Raw genomic sequence first — 15,614 nt, 5'->3', positions numbered from 1 at the left:
TTTTATAAGCCTCTCCTCCGTGAATAAGTAATAATTCAATAAGCCACTCCCTCAAAGGATCTAAGCCAATAAACCATCACCCCATAAACAGGATGTGTGCCTATAAGCCACTCCCCCATGGATACGATATAATCCAATAAGCCACCTGCCCCCATTTAAATAGGATATGCTCCTATAAGCCACTCCCCCATGGACAGGATGTGCTTCTATAAGACCCCCCCCCCCCCCATAAATAGGATATGCTCCTAATACCCCCCCCCCCCCCCACCCTTCCCCTCCATGGATAGGATATGCTCCTATAACCCACCCTCCATTAATTGGATATGAACCTATAAGCCACTCCCCCATGGGTATGATACGGTCATATTGGCATCTTCTCCACTGGTAAGATATGATCATGGAAGCCACTTCTCCATGGATAGGAGGGTGTTATATAAGCCACTCCCCCAGGGATAGGATATTTTCCTGTAAGCCACTCCCCCAAGGACAGGATGCATTCCTATTAGCCACTCCCCTAGGAACAGGATATGTTCCTATTAGCCACCCCCCCAGGGACAAGATACGTTCCTATTGGCCACTCCCCCGGGGACAGAATACATTTTTATTAGCCACTCCCCCAGAGACAGGATATGTTCCTATTAGCCACTCCCCCAGGGTCAGGATATGGTCCTATAGGCCACTCCCCCAGGGACAGTATATGTTCCTATTAGCCACTCCCCCAGAGACATGATACGTTCCTATTAGCCACACCCCAAGAAACAGGATATGCTCCTATTAGCCTACACCCCCGGGACAGGATGCGTTCCTATTGGCCACTCCCTCGGGGACAGGATACATTCCTATTAGCCACTCCCCTATGGACATGACACGTTCCTATTAGCCACACCCCAAGGAACAGGATATGCTCCTATTAGCCACTCCCCCAGGGACTGTATACGTTCCTATTAGCCACTCCCCCAGGGACAGCATAAGTTCCTTTTAGCCACTCCCTCCAGGAGCTCCATGTCCATCTCGTGGATTTGCTCTGGTTCTCTCCAATGTTGGCACCTGACTCCCAAACAATGAGTGCTGTAACCCGGGGGAGCAGGATATGGGCTCTGCACAGCCAGCTGACCAGTGGGAAGGGTTCCCATCACATGGAAGGGTTCTTTGCAGTCAGAGGAGGAAAGCTGAGTGATCCCCAGGAGGCTGGAATGGTCGAACAATGGATGGAATTGATGGACATTGGTCATAGGGGTGGAGCCATGACACCCTGCACTCACATTACCCTCTCAGTGTTCCCAGGGTGTCATTCAACCATGAAGACCGAGGACATGTTATGGTAAAAAGGGAGTACTGCGGGGGACAGCTCTGGACGGAAGGTATTGCTGTTGCGTGTTTTGTTATGATTCGTGGGCCCCTGTGACCTGCAGTGAGGTTCCAGATAGGGGAGGGGCAGGGGTTGCTGTGTTCCTTACACAGCCCTCATCCTGGGATTTGGGGTACTTGGTGACCCCTGTACAACATAACACCTCTTTACTCACTACAGGGTCACCACAAACATGCCATGCCCAGTGACTGTGCTTCCTCTACAGCGAAACCCTTCTGTGCCTTCCCCATAATCAATCCCCTCCTGAGGAGAAACACCATGAGTCTTTAGATATGTGGACTACAACAAAATGGCCGCCGGTGGAGCATGCGTGCTGTTTACGAACGTCTCCGGTGGCCATGCTGGATTTTGGCGCCTCCTGGAGCAGAGGCATTGAAACGCACAAGGCGGAAGGAGTCTGCGTGCCACATGGCGGAAGTGGGCGGGACGCTCCCAGGGGAGGGGCAATGGCTTCTTATGGAGAGGTGAGAAGTTGCTGGTCAGTATTTGTATCCCTCCATAGTGGAGAGTGCAGTTTGTGTGACCCGGTGTGTGCGGTCCAGTGTGTGCCGGGGTACTGTGGGGTTATAGTGTCATACGTGGGTGTGCACTCTATTATATGTGTATACATTGTATTATAGATCTATAGATTGTGTATACATTGTATTCTATGTGTGTATATTGTGTATACATTGTATTCTGTGTGTATATATTGTGCATACATTTTTTTCTGTGTGTATATATTGTGTATACATTGTATTATAGATCTATATATTGTGTATACATTGTATTATAGATCTATAGATTGTGTATACATTGTATTTTATGTCTGTGTATTGTGTATACATTGTAATATATTCTATTCTCTGGGTGTGTACTTTATTATATGTATATACATTGTATAATATGGGTGTGCACTGTATTAAATGTGTGTGTGTACAATGTGTGTGTGTGTGTATATATATATATATTACATGGGTGTACGTTGTGTATACATTGTATTCTATAGGTGTGCATTGTATATACAATGTATCATATGGGTGTATGTTATGTATATACAATGTATAATATGGGTGTATGTGTATACATTGTATTATATGGGTGTACATTGTATCTACATTGTAATCTTTAAGTGTTTGTTGTGTATTCAATAAATCATAGGGGTGTACTATGTATATACAATGTGTCATGGGGTGTACATTGTATATACATTGTATTCTATAGGTGTGCGTTGTGTATACATTGTATCATAGGGGTGTACTATGTATATGCATTGTATTCTATAGGTGTACATTGTATCATATGGGTATACATTGTATTCTTTAGGTGTGTGTTGTGTATACATTGTATCATAGGGGGTGTACATTTTGTATACATTGTATTCTATAGGTGTGTATTGTGTATACATTGTATTCTAGAGGTGTGTGTATACATTTGTATCATATGGGTGTACCTTGTAAATACATTATATTCTTTAGGTGTGTGTGTATACATTTGTATCAGATGTGTGTACATTGTATTCTTTAGGTTTGTGTGTTGTATATACATTGTATCATAGGGTGCCCATTGTATATACATTGTATTCTATCTGTGTACATTGTATCTACTATATATTCTATAGGTGTGTATACAATGTATCATATGGATGTACTATGCATATACATTGTATTCTATGGGTGTGCATTGTGTATACATTGTATCATATGGGTGTACTATGTATATGTATTGTATTCTATGGGTATACATTGTATTCTGTGGGTGTGCATTATGTATACAATGTATCATATGGGTGTACTATGTATATACATTGTATTCTATAGGTGTGCATTGTGTATACAATGTATCTTATGGGTGTACTATGTGTATGCATTGTATTGTATAGGTATACATTGTGTGTGTCTATTGCCTGTCTTCTTATACCCCCTATGTGGTTATTCTTTCTCTGTATAATCGTACAACATACAATGTCTCCCCTCCCCCGTCCTCAGGACAGCCGTCACAGAGGCCAATAGGGAGGCGCAGCGGGTGGGACCAATGAGCTGTACCCCATAGCAAACCAAAACATGACTCGTGCCCACGTGAGGATCCCTTGTTGGTGCTGGAGGAGGTGGGGTCACATACGCTCTACTTCTTCTGCAATCAGTTGATCTCATGGCGTGTTACATAGTTAGTCTGGCTAAGAAAAGACAAAAGTCCATCCAGTTCAACTGTTGAGGGACATAAGAGGAAGAAAGGAGCAGGACCCATAGTGTAGTGTATAAAAGAAATGTACTCACATGAGAAAGTAGAGAGCGGTTTGTAAGCGAGCACAGCACCACCACTAGTCCACCAGGGTGCTTCCCCTTCTGATGTCCATGGAGTGATGAAACGTGTTGGGCGGGGTCTGCTTCATGACGTCAATGTACCCTCTAACAGACTAGCGATCGTGCTGTACTGGCTTACAAGCTGCTCTCTTTGCTTCTCATTTGAGTGTATTCCGTTCCCTGATCTGTCCCCCTCTGGCATTAACCATTGTCTGGCATTGTTCACTGCATGGTCCTCACTGGTACCGCATGGCCTTTGCAGAAATAAAGTCCTGGTAGCGTCCAGCTCCCACTGCACTTGGGCTACTCTTGGCCTATTTTATTGGTTATTTGGTACTCCTGGTAGCCCCCAGTGATCAAGATGAGGACCAACCAGACAAGTGGCATGAGCATTAGTTGCTGGATACCACCAAGACTTTTCTGTGAAGGCTGCATTGAAAAACATGGGAACTGGAGGTAGAGGTAAGTATTCAGGTAGGTGGCTGCCAGTCAGGGGTTGGGGAAACCTTTAAAGGACTGGGGTTCAGCTGCTGCTAACATATGGCAAAGTAGGCTGAGACTAGAACAGGAAATACTTCTATGTCTCAAAAATGAGTGAATGCACGCTACTCAGCTAGTTGGTAGTCATCTGGATCACTTGGGGGGCCTCCACGAGTAGTCCTTCCAGCCACAGAAATGGGCAAGGAAAAATTTGAGAGCAGTGCTGAAGGTAAGTATTTAGGTAGATGTCTTTAACTGAGGCTCCTCATGCTGATCTCCACATTCTCTAACATTACTTTATAGCACTGAGGAAAACACTGAAGGGCCAGTCTACTTCAAAGTGATAATTGGACTGAGACAACTCCAGCTTATTCTATACCCTTGGGTTCTTCGATGTCTTATGTCCCCCGGGGTCTTCAAATTCTTGGGTTCTTCTATATCTTTAGGTTCTTCAGCTTCTTCTTCTATCCCATGGGTTCCTCAGCTTCTTCTATATCCTTGGGTTATTCAACTTCTTTACCCTTGGGTTCTTCAGCTTCTTCTTTGCCCTTGGGTTCTTCAGCTTCTTCTTTATATTCTTATATCCCCTTGGTTCTTCAGTGTTTTATATGCACTGGGTTCTTCTGCTTCTTATATGGCCTGGCTTTCGCAGCCTCTTGTATCCCTGGGTTCTTCTGCTTTTTATATCTTCTGAGGTCTTCAGCTTCTTCTGTACCTTTTGGGTTCTTCAGCTTCTTTTGTACTTTTAGGTTCTTCAGCTTCTTATATTCCTGGGTTCTTCATCTTCCTCTATCCCTGGGTTCTTTAACTTCTTCTGTACCCTTGGGTTCTTCCAGGTTTTTTTTATCTCTAGGTTCTCCAGCCTATTATATCTCCTGGGTTCTCCAGCTTTTTATATCTCCTGGGTTCTCCAGATTTGTATTTCCCTAAGTTCTGAAGCTTTTTATATTCCCTGGGTTCTTCCGTATCTTATACAACAGGGTTATTTTAGCTTTTTACTGTCCATCGCTTGGGTTGTTCAGCTCATACAGACCACCAGACTAAAGTTGGAGCATAATTTCTGATAATTACTCAATGATGGTTCATTAATGCTTTCTGTGTATGTGTGTATATATATATTTTGATATTGCACCTTGTTGTTTTTTAACACAGTCAGCTTCTCACTGGTTTTTTAGGTCAGCTAAGCTGTGAGCACAGCTTAAGGAACCGAGGGCGGAACCACTTGTAGGAGAATTATTACATTGGTTACCTAATGATGGTACAGAGGACGGAAAAGCATCACATAATGGAAAGGATATTTGACCTTGCCCTGGAGGTCATTTGCCTTCTGGCAGGAGAGGTGAGGAGGATTCTGGGAGGTCACATGACATCACTCTCATCTCTATTAATAAAACACAGACCTGACTGGAGAGGTGAGGAGGATTCTGGGAGGTCACATGGCATCACTCTCATCTCTATTAATAAAACACAGACCTGACCGGAGAGGAGGATTCTGGGAGGTCACATGACATCACTCTCATCTCTATTAATAAAACACAGACCTGACCGGAGAGGTGTGGAGCATTCTGGGAGGTCACATGACATCACTCTCATCTCTATTAATAAAACACAGACCTGACCGGAGAGGTCAGGAGGATTTTGGGAGGTCACATGCAGTAGTGTATGTAGCGTATTGGGCAGTCAGGGCCAGTCATTTTATTAACAGTGTTGAGGGGTCAGGAATTTATGTACTCAGAGTGCAGTGGTCAGGAGTAGGTCATATGAATTCCAGCCTACAGAAGGCAGTAGTGAGGAATATGAAATGTACAACATGCATATTTTATGTAGTGCGGGTCAGGAGTGCATAATGTAGAGAGCGCAGGGCTTGGGGGGGTGTAACGTACACAATGCAGGGGTCAGGAGTATGTATTATCACAATCATGCCCACAGGGAGAGGTGCGGTTCTCCATTCTACCCCAAACTTATACATTTTGGTATTTCTCTTAAACTCCTATGCAAACACCTGAGAGGGGGAAGTGTGCACAGAAGAGCAGACGGTATCTTCTCATTCCCCTCCCTCAGGAATGCAAGCAGTGTAGGATGCTGAGCCCTGCCTAACAATTCTTTTGCCAAATAAGGTATTGGCTTGGCCGTAATAGGAAGATTCCAGTTGAGTTTGTCTTAGAAAAGAAGAGGGTTTTTTTTTGTGTTTGAGTCAGACAAGTGAGCAGTCAGAGAAGTGAGGACGGTGCTTGACAAAACATCTATCAGACAGAAAGCAAAGGAGAATCTCGCGGCAACAACAAAGCCGAGTGCGAGACCAGAAATCCCTTCTTAGCTCATCAAACTTGAAACTGCTTAACCCCAGGCATTTATTTGGCAAGTACTTATTTACCTAAACTTCTTTCTGTTATCTGTTTACTGTGCTGTTGTGCTCTGTATATTTATATATAGGTTACATCTTCTTTCTGTAAATATTCGTACTGCACCCTTTTAACCTTTTGGTAATAAATCTTACTTTCTGAAAGTGTTGAATTGTTTCTATAGCTCCTACTTGCAATTTACGAATCCCTGCCTCTAAAAAGAACGCTACTATGAGTGTTTAACCCTCTGTATAACCGGTCTGTAGAGATAGAGGTATACTGTCGATTAACCAATCATCCTAGTGTATTGCTGAGATTCCTCTTTCTCTGTATAAAAAGGAGGTGGTGGCAGTGTGAAGGGTTAATTGCGTAATTAACCTGATCCAGTAACAAGCGCATTCAGGCTGCCGGTACATCGATCTGTGGTCCATTAGCTGGAAAATTGTTGTGCAGGGTGCAGCTGGGTGTGGCATTGTTACGCACGTGGTTTTAGATTGGCTAGTGCTTCGGTCACGAGTTTGGTGAGAAGGGCTGGGGTCTGACGCCACGCCCGTCACATGTATCACATAAAGTGCCAGTTTTAGGAGTGCATAATGCAGAGAGTGCAGGGCTCAGGAGTGTACAGCCCTTAATCCCTCAGTATAGACCCCCTCACAGATCCTAATCCCCCAGATCAGATCCCCTCTCTGCCCCTAGCCCTCCAGTACAGACCCCCTCTCAGCCCCTAACCCTCCAGTACAGACCCCCTCTCAGCCCCTAACCCTCCAGTACAGACCCCCTCCCAGCACCTAATCCCCCAGTACAAACCCCCTCCCAGCCCCTAATCCACCAGTACGGACCCCCTTCCAGCCCCTAATCCCCCAGTACAAACCCCCCTTTCCAGCCCTAACCCTCCAGTACAGACCCCCTCTCAGCCCCTAATCCACCAGTACAGACCCCCCTTTCCAGCCTACCATTTCAGTAACAACCCCCCACACCACCCCCTCTTTATCCCCACCCAGTAAAGCCCCTCAGGACAGAAGACTCTTCCCAGCCTACCCCTCTACAGACCCCCTTACCATATGCAGTGGCAGTTTAGAATGAGGAGATAGTGCTTTCCCAGCTGTGTCACCTGACTGGAGCCACCCCTTATCTCTGAACTGCCACTGTCTCGCAGGCAGAGGGGATATTGCCATGGAAACAGCACAGGCACTGTAGAATTGTACGACGCAACCAAAAAATGTCTAGTTGCCCAACGCCCCAAGAGTGAACTGCACCCCCCTATGTACACCACCAGTCGAATGACATCACTATCTGTGTTTCCATACAGAGTTTCCCTGCTGTGAAGAAGTCTGGTGACCATATGACCATCACAGTGCCTCCAACTCACTCCCTGACTCCTGAGAAACACAAGAAGCGGAAGATCTTAGAAGCCACCAAGAAAATGATGGAGCTGCTGACAGGAGAGGTGAGCGGTGCCGGGAATTCTGGGACATTCTCCAGTAACAGACAAGGGATGTGTCTGGATGGTGACTGTATCATTGTGTGTGTCAGGTTCCTATAAGGTGTCAGGATGTCACTGTCTATTTCTCAATGGAGGAGTGGGAGTATTTAGAAGGACACAAGGACCTCTACAAGGACGTCATGATGGACAATCAGCTGCCCTTCAAATCACCGGGTAAGAGGAGACTTTTTTTGTAAAGGAGAGAGCAGTACGGAGGATCCACCTAGATCCCCCATCATCTGATAAACACATAGAAACAATGGATTCAGTCAGTGTGTGTGTTTCCTACAGATGGATCCAGTCATGGGAACCCACCAGACAGATGTCCCCGTCCTCTGTATTCCCGGGATTCCACACAGGAAGGTCACACCATCCCTCACCATCATCAGGTAGATGGATCCAGTCATGGAAACCCACCAGAGAGATGTTCCCATCCTCTGTCTTCCTGGGATTCCACACAGGAAGGTCACATATTCCCTCACCCTCATCAGTTAGATGGATCCAGTCATAAGAACCCACCAGAGAGATGTCCCCATCCTCTGTCTTCCTGGGATTCCACACAGGAAGGTCACACATTCTCTCACCATCATCAGGTGGATGGATCCAGTCATGAGAACCCACCAGAGAAATGTCCTCAGTATTCCACACAGGAAGGTCATGCCATCCCTCACCATCATCAGGTAGATGGATCCAGTAATGGGAACCCACCAGAGAGATGTCCCCGTCCTCTGGATTCCACACAGGAAGGTCACACCATCCCCCACCATCATCAGGTAGATGGATCCAGTAATGGGAACCCACCAGAGAGATCTCCCCGTCCTCTATCTTCCCGGGATTCCACACAAGAAGGCCACACCATCCCTCACCATCATCAGGTAGGTGGGACTGAGAGTCGCCAAACTCTTGGAATCATTGGAATGATGTGTGGAGCTTACAATTTTCTAGACAAGATGTCATTTTGTGGCTTCAGGTTGGTCTTGATATGAAAGTTGAGGGTAAAGAGAAAAAAGAAGAAATGGGCGATCAGCCGTCTACGGAGGAGGAAGTGATGGTAGTAACCATTAAAGAGGAGGACTTTTCTTCGGATTTCGAGACAGGTAATCGATAAACTCTAAATACTTATTTATTTTGATACTTCAGAGTAGGGAAGTAACGGAGATCTCTTTATTTTTGGTTTAGCGTATGGACACAGCGTCAAAACCACCCTGGATCATTGTCTTTCCTTACCACCATATCGTAAAATGGAAGATGGTGACTTCACCCAAGCAGAAAATCCCATCACCCCAAACATCCACAGGGGCCTTTACAGGGGGGACGGATCTCCAGATTCCTACAATCCCAAGGACCCAAGCCGTGAATTTGTGACTCGGAATGTCCAACCGGGACTTTACAACGCCTACAGAATAGCAGATCCCTCTAATCCCGAGGAAGCCTCCCTCGGCCAAATGGACGCCACGGCACCCAGAGCTCAAGATCGAGGCAACGAGATGTTTTCCTGTTCCGAATGCAGCAAATGCTTCACGTCCAAGTCCACCCTTCGAGGCCACCAAAAGGTCCACACGGGGGAGCGGCCGTTCCCGTGCCTCGTGTGCGGGAAGCGCTTTTTGCGTAGGACTCACCTCAACGTCCACCAGACCACTCACATCGGCGACCGGCCGTTCAAATGCTCTGAATGCGGCAGAGGTTTCGCCAAGAAGTCCGACCTGCAGACCCACGAGTTCACCCACTCTGGGGAATTCCCTTTCTCCTGCTTCGAGTGCGGGAAAGGCTTTTCCCGAAAGTCTCACCTCCTGAGGCATCGGAGGTCTCACACGGGGGAGCGCCCATTCTCTTGCCCGGACTGTGGGAAATGTTTTGTGGACAGGTCGCAGCTCACCGCGCACGAGAGGTATCACACCGGAGAGAAGCCGTATTCCTGTTCGGAGTGCGGGAAATGTTTCTCAGGTAAATCGGGGCTGAACAAACACTGGAAAGTCCACACGGGAGTGAAGCCGTATGCCTGCAGCCACTGCGGGAAATGCTTTCGGGGCAAATCGCAGCTCGTCCAGCACCTGAGGGGCCACGTGGGGGCCAAGCCATACACGTGCTCCTACTGCGGGAAGAACTATGCGGTAGAGTCCCAGTTGATCGCTCACCAAAGATCTCACACCGGAGAGAAGCCCTTCTCCTGCTCGGTGTGCGGCAAATGCTTCGGCCACAAGCCGACGTTGGTCAACCACATGAGGATCCACACGGGAGAGAAACCTCACTCGTGCTCAGAGTGCAGCAAGTGCTTCTCCCGCCACGCGGACTTGGTGGCGCACCGGAGGACGCACACGGGTGAGCGGCCCTTCCCTTGTTTGCAGTGCGGGAAACGGTTCCAGAGGAAGACACAGCTCGTCAAACACACGCAGCAGCACAAAGAGGCCGAGGGTCCTGGGGGACAGGATGGGGAATCGGAAAGCAGACAAAAGCGTGAGAACTCACAACAGTGATAGGACATGGTGCAGGGAACGTCATGGCTTGAGCATGGTGACCACCTGAGAAGTCTTGGACCTGCTGTAGAGTCAGATCTGGATTTCCAAGTAATGGACGCGGTGTGGGGAATGTCGTGGCTTGAGCATGGTGACCACCTGAGAAGTCTTGGACCTGCTGTAGAGTTAGATCTGGATTTCCAAGTGATGGACGCGGTGTGGGGAACGTCATGGCTTGAGTATGGTGACCACCTGAGAAGTCTTGGACCTGCTGTAGAGTCAGATCTGGATTTCCAAGTAATGGACGCGGTGTGGGGAACGTCGTGGCTTGAGCATGGTGACCACCTGAGAAGTCTTGGACCTGCTGTAGAGTTAGATCTGGATTTCCAAGTGATGGACGCGGTGTGGGGAACGTCATGGCTTGAGTATGGTGACCACCTGAGAAGTCTTGGACCTGCTGTAGAGTCAGATCTGGATTTCCAAGTGATGGAGGCGTTGTGGGGAACGTCATGGCTTGAGCATGGTGACCACCTGAGAAGTTGTGGACCTGCTGTAGAGTCAGATCTAGATTTCCAAGTGGTTGGGGGGGCATCAGCTGAGCCGCCTAGAGGTGCTGGAGTTCCAAACTCACAACACAGAGAAGTTTGTGAATCCAAGAAAGGCTTTCCTTGGACGCCATGTTGACTTGCACCCTTAAACTACCTGGAGTCATGTGAAGGTCTTCTTACGTAGCGTTTGTCTGTATCCCTCCATTAGGCCCATGCTGGCCATCTGTTGGGCGCAATAAATGTGTGATTCATCGACTAGCCAATACGTTGCTGAACGCTAAGAGATCTACCGACACAATTTTTCATGGCATTTTCTTTAATGTGATTATTTCCTTTGATCGTCAGCTCCATCTAGGTGGCCAAAAGGCCGTATTTTTTTTTAGTGAATGAACTTGTCACAGGTCATGCTTAGAGATCAGTGGCTATAGCCGTAGAGAGGCTCCCACCGACCAGCAGCAGAAGCCAACAAGCAGGTCATCCTGGCGAGCTCACCCGAGGGGCAGGGTCCAAGCTCTAACCGGTGTTCACCAGAGCTTCAGAACCAGGTTGTGGTTCTCAGGATCGCCCCACCAGGAGGTGACCAACCTGGTAGGGAAAGGAGCAAGGTATTGGTGGGAAAGAGCACAATAATTCGGCAAACGGGAAGTCCAGAGACATGGCTTCAAGAGGAAGCTGATGGGAGGAAACGTTCAAGGAGCAAGGTATGGGTAGGAGAATAATCCAGCAAACAGGAAGTCCAGAGATATTGCTCCTCCTATGAGCTTCCTATTGAAGCCAAGAGTTCAAGGTTCAAGAGAAACAAGAAAGAAAGTTTGTCCAAGGGTCTATGATCTCAAGTGGCTCAGCAAACAGCTCTACAGCAGAGGTTGTGGGTTCAGATCCCGGTCCTGACATTTTGAAAAAAAAGTACTGTACTGTCTCTTGGCCACTAGATGGAGCTGGCGATCATAGGAAGTAATCACATTAGAAACAATACAGGAATTTGGACAGGCTGGGCGAACCCTTGGGACATTCGCCCCACAAATGTAGACCTCTTAAAGTCCTGAGCATCTTCCAAAAAGCTGAGCTAGCATTTGCATCTGTCGACTCTGCCAGGAGGTGGGAAACGCTGGGCAGGAGGCACCGGGGGCATTGTAACCCTCATCAGGATGGTAGGGGGCCATTTATGACCGATAGGGCAGTTTCCGCACCCCCCCCCCAACTGCCACCTTCCAAAGCTGAACTCTGAGCTGGGGAGGGCTCCAGACTGCGGCCCCGGGGCCAGATGTGGCCTTTTGCTTGCCTTTATCTTGCCCTAGAGGCATTATTCCTCCAATGGAGCACTATTCCTCCCACTGACACCAATGATGGGGCGCTATTCCTCCCACTGACACCAACGATGGGGTGCTATTCCTCCCACTGACACCAATGTTGGGGTGCTATTCCTCCCACTGACACCAATGATGGGCACTATTCCTCCCACTGACACCAATGATGGGGCACTATTCGGTCCACTGACACCAATGATGGGGCACCATTCCTCCCACTGACACCAATGATGGAGCACTATTCCTCCTACTGACACCAATGATAGGGCACTATTCCTCCCACTGACACCAATGATGGGGCACTATTCCTCCCACTGATACCAATGATGGGGCACTATTCGGTCCACTGATACCAATAGTGGAGCATTTTCCTCCCGATGGGGCACTATTCCTTCCACTAACATCAATGATGGGGCACTATTCCTCCCACTGACACCAATGGTGAGGCACTATTCCTCCCACGGATACCAATGATGGGGAATTACTCCTCCCACTGACACCAATGGTGAGGCACTATTCCTCCCACTGACACCAATGATGGGGAATTATTCCTCCCACTGACACCAATGATGGGGAATTATTCTTCCCACTGACACCACTGATGGGGCACTATTCCTCCCACTAACACCAGTGATGGGTAATTATTCCTCCTACTGACACCAATGATGAGGCACTATTCCTCCCACTGACACCAATGATGGGCCACTACTCCTCCCACTGACACCAATGATGGGGCACTATTCCTCCCACTGACACCAATGATGGGGCACTATTCCTCCCACTGACACCAATGATGGGGCACTATTCCTCCCACTGACACCAATGTTGTCATTTTTTCTCACTCCCACTGATCACCAAGCCTATGGCATTCCTTTCTTCCACTGGCCACAGTCAGCCCACCCTAAAGTGTGACAAACAGAGACCCCCGGTCTAGGGAAGCAGGAAATGTGTAGATTAATGACCTCATTCCTCGCTCACCCAGGCTTCCTTTTCTTTGTAAAACCAGTTCTTGAACCCTCTCTGCCCCCCCCCCAAGTTCCTGAACCCTCTCCGCCCCCCACCCAACTGCAGCTGCTGATGTCATTAGGAGCCATAGACCTGTATTGTGTGTGAGGACGATAGGGGCCCGCCCACATCCCCAAGAGCTTGAGGATGACACCAGCCGCCGGGGTGGGAGTAAGGACTGAGCTAAGTCATCCCCCTAGACCTGGGATTCCAAACCTCAGTCCTCAAGGACCCCAACAGGTCACCTTGCAGAGGTTTGGTGTTCATGAGGACAATCTTCTCCATGAAAGTCCCAAAACTTGGCTTGGTTGGGAGGAAACCCAACATTTGGCCCTTGCTGTGTGGAGGGGGCCCCACTAAAAGGGTGGCTTTCTTCTCCAGCCCCGAAATCAGCTTTCAAGGACTGTTGGTGGTCTTCCATGTCTAGGCTCCTCCAATGGTGAAGGCATCTATACTGTGACAGGTCTTCCTCAAGGAGACATCGGGGGTCTGCTGGACCCAAATCCTCATGGCTTCCAGGTCCTTGTAGGCCAGGGAAAATCACCAAACATCCATCACTGGTCTCCTTCCTCTGGACCCGGTGACACCCACCAGGTGGGTCCTATGTCTACAGGTGGGATAGAGGAAATGTGTTGGGGGTGGGGTCACTGTAATATTGTCCCTCATTGGACATTCCTGGAATAGCCCCCTTTCCTCTCCTATATCACGGCAAGACCATGGAGTCTGAGGATGTAGATGTTGAGGTTGGAGACCCGGCCTCCGGAGAGACCAGGACGATGGCAGAGGACTTCAACCTTGCTTACAGAGCTCAATAACTCAAGAAGAAATTATTCCCCTGTGACTCCTCCCCCTCCCTGCTCTGTACTCTTGTGACTCCTCCCCCTCCCTCCTGTGTACAGCTCCTTCGGGACGTTTCAGCTAGAGAGAGGAAAAGCAGACGAGACACGAGAGTGAGAACCCATAAAAAATGGAACCCGACTAAACCGCCCGATCCCAGTGAGGTGCGGAAACTGCCTGGATTTTATTGTGTCTGTCCGTCATTTTGTGTGTCGGGAGGGGAAATGGAGGCGGGGCAGAGGCAGGGCTTTCCTCTGTAGGCGGGTCTATCACCGATATCAGTTTCAGCTTTAGGGATCTTCTGTGTCTTCCGTCTTCATGTCTGCCGGATCCTACAAGGAGCTGGAATTAAAGAGATCCTGTGAAACCAACAACAGGAGGAGTCTGGTGTTTTTTTGAGGGGGTGGAGTTTAACCTTTAAAAAATATAAGTGTGTATTCATAACATGTCCATTGTGAGGGGTTCCCACCGTCCCTGCTATCCCCACCAAGAGGGGTTCCCACCATCCCTGCTGTGTCCATTGTGAGGGGTTCCCACCATGCCTGTTGTCCATTATGAGGGGTTCCCACCATTCCTGCCGTCCCCATTATGAGGGGTTCCCACCATCCCTGCTGTCCCCATTATGAGGGGTTCCCACCATCCCTGCTGTCCCAATTATGAGGGGTTCCCACCATCCCTGCTGTCCATTATGAGGGGTTCCCACCATCCCTGCTGTCCTTTATGATGGGTTCCCACCATACCTGCTGTCCCAATTATGAGGGGTTCCTAACATCCCTGCTGTCCATTATGAGGGGTTTCCACCATTCCTGCTGTATCCATGATGAAGGGTTCCCACCATCCTTGCTGTATCCATGATGAGGGGTTCTCACCATCCCTGCTTTCCATTATGAGGGGTTCTCACCATCCCTGCTGTATCCATGATGAGGGGTTCTCACCATCCCTGCTGGCCATTATGAGGGGTTCCCACTATCCCTGTGCTGAGAGTTAATAGACAATATAATAAAAAAATACATAGATAAATATTTTTAATAAAAACAATATTATGCAAATGAAATAAGATTATATAAATACATAATGTTAATAATAATGATAATAGTACATTAAAATAAACACATAAATAAGGAGAGGAATGTTAAATAAATATATTACTTAAAATAATAGCAAAAACTAAATGATAATAAACATAAATAATAGCAAATGTTAATAATAAATAACGAATATAAAATAATTAAAATAAAACATTAAATAATAAAAATAATAATATTATTATTATGATGATGATGAAGAACACATTAAAATATAATTAAAAAACATATATTAAAATAAACACTAGTAAACGTATAAACAGTAAAGACGATACGATTACAAAGCAGCACATTGCTGTACATGAAAATCTAACCAACACATAAAGAAGGAGAGGAATGTCAAATAAATATATAAAATAAAATAATAGCAAAAACTAAATGATAAACATTATAAATAATAATAGCAAATGTTAATAAATAACG

At 47.3% G+C, this 15,614-nt stretch overlaps 2 protein-coding genes and 1 long non-coding RNA gene across 5 annotated transcripts in view; 1 reads left to right on the top strand and 2 right to left on the bottom strand.

Moving 5' to 3' along the window:
- The window catches only part of LOC149453185 (uncharacterized), a 199,431-nt gene that overhangs the window by 143,734 nt on the left and 40,083 nt on the right, over positions 1 to 15,614 (bottom strand). The window lies entirely within an intron of this gene.
- On the top strand, positions 1,787 to 14,480 carry LOC149453191 (uncharacterized). Its single transcript, XM_089688282.1, has 7 exons — positions 1,787 to 1,847; positions 5,307 to 5,470; positions 7,783 to 7,920; positions 8,007 to 8,130; positions 8,248 to 8,831; positions 8,927 to 9,053; positions 9,136 to 14,480. Exons 2-7 carry the CDS (start codon positions 5,384 to 5,386, stop codon positions 10,428 to 10,430), a joined length of 2,355 nt encoding a protein of 784 aa, XP_089544408.1. The 5' UTR covers positions 1,787 to 1,847; positions 5,307 to 5,383; the 3' UTR covers positions 10,431 to 14,480.
- Positions 14,105 to 15,135, bottom strand: LOC149453190 (uncharacterized). Its single transcript, XR_016314718.1, has 2 exons — positions 14,847 to 15,135; positions 14,105 to 14,448 (listed from the first exon to the last, which is right to left on the bottom strand). It is a non-coding gene; the product is annotated as an uncharacterized LOC149453190 (long non-coding RNA).

This window comes from Staurois parvus, unplaced genomic scaffold (assembly GCF_062004578.1).
Source record: "Staurois parvus isolate SC_StPar_1 unplaced genomic scaffold, SC_StPar_1.0 ptg000449l, whole genome shotgun sequence".
NCBI classification, from domain to species: Eukaryota; Metazoa; Chordata; class Amphibia; order Anura; family Ranidae; genus Staurois; species Staurois parvus.
This window is presented reverse-complemented; position numbering and strand designations above follow the sequence as displayed.

Bases quoted from the DNA above. Each gene is read 5' to 3' on its own strand.
- LOC149453191 (XM_089688282.1), top strand. From the start codon at position 5,384: ATGATGGTACAGAGGACGGAAAAGCATCACATAATGGAAAGGATATTT. The intron at 5,471-7,782 runs GTGAGGAGGATT...GTTTCCATACAG, and splicing joins TTTGCCTTCTGGCAGGAGAG to AGTTTCCCTGCTGTGAAGAA. The intron at 7,921-8,006 runs GTGAGCGGTGCC...TGTGTGTGTCAG, and splicing joins TGGAGCTGCTGACAGGAGAG to GTTCCTATAAGGTGTCAGGA.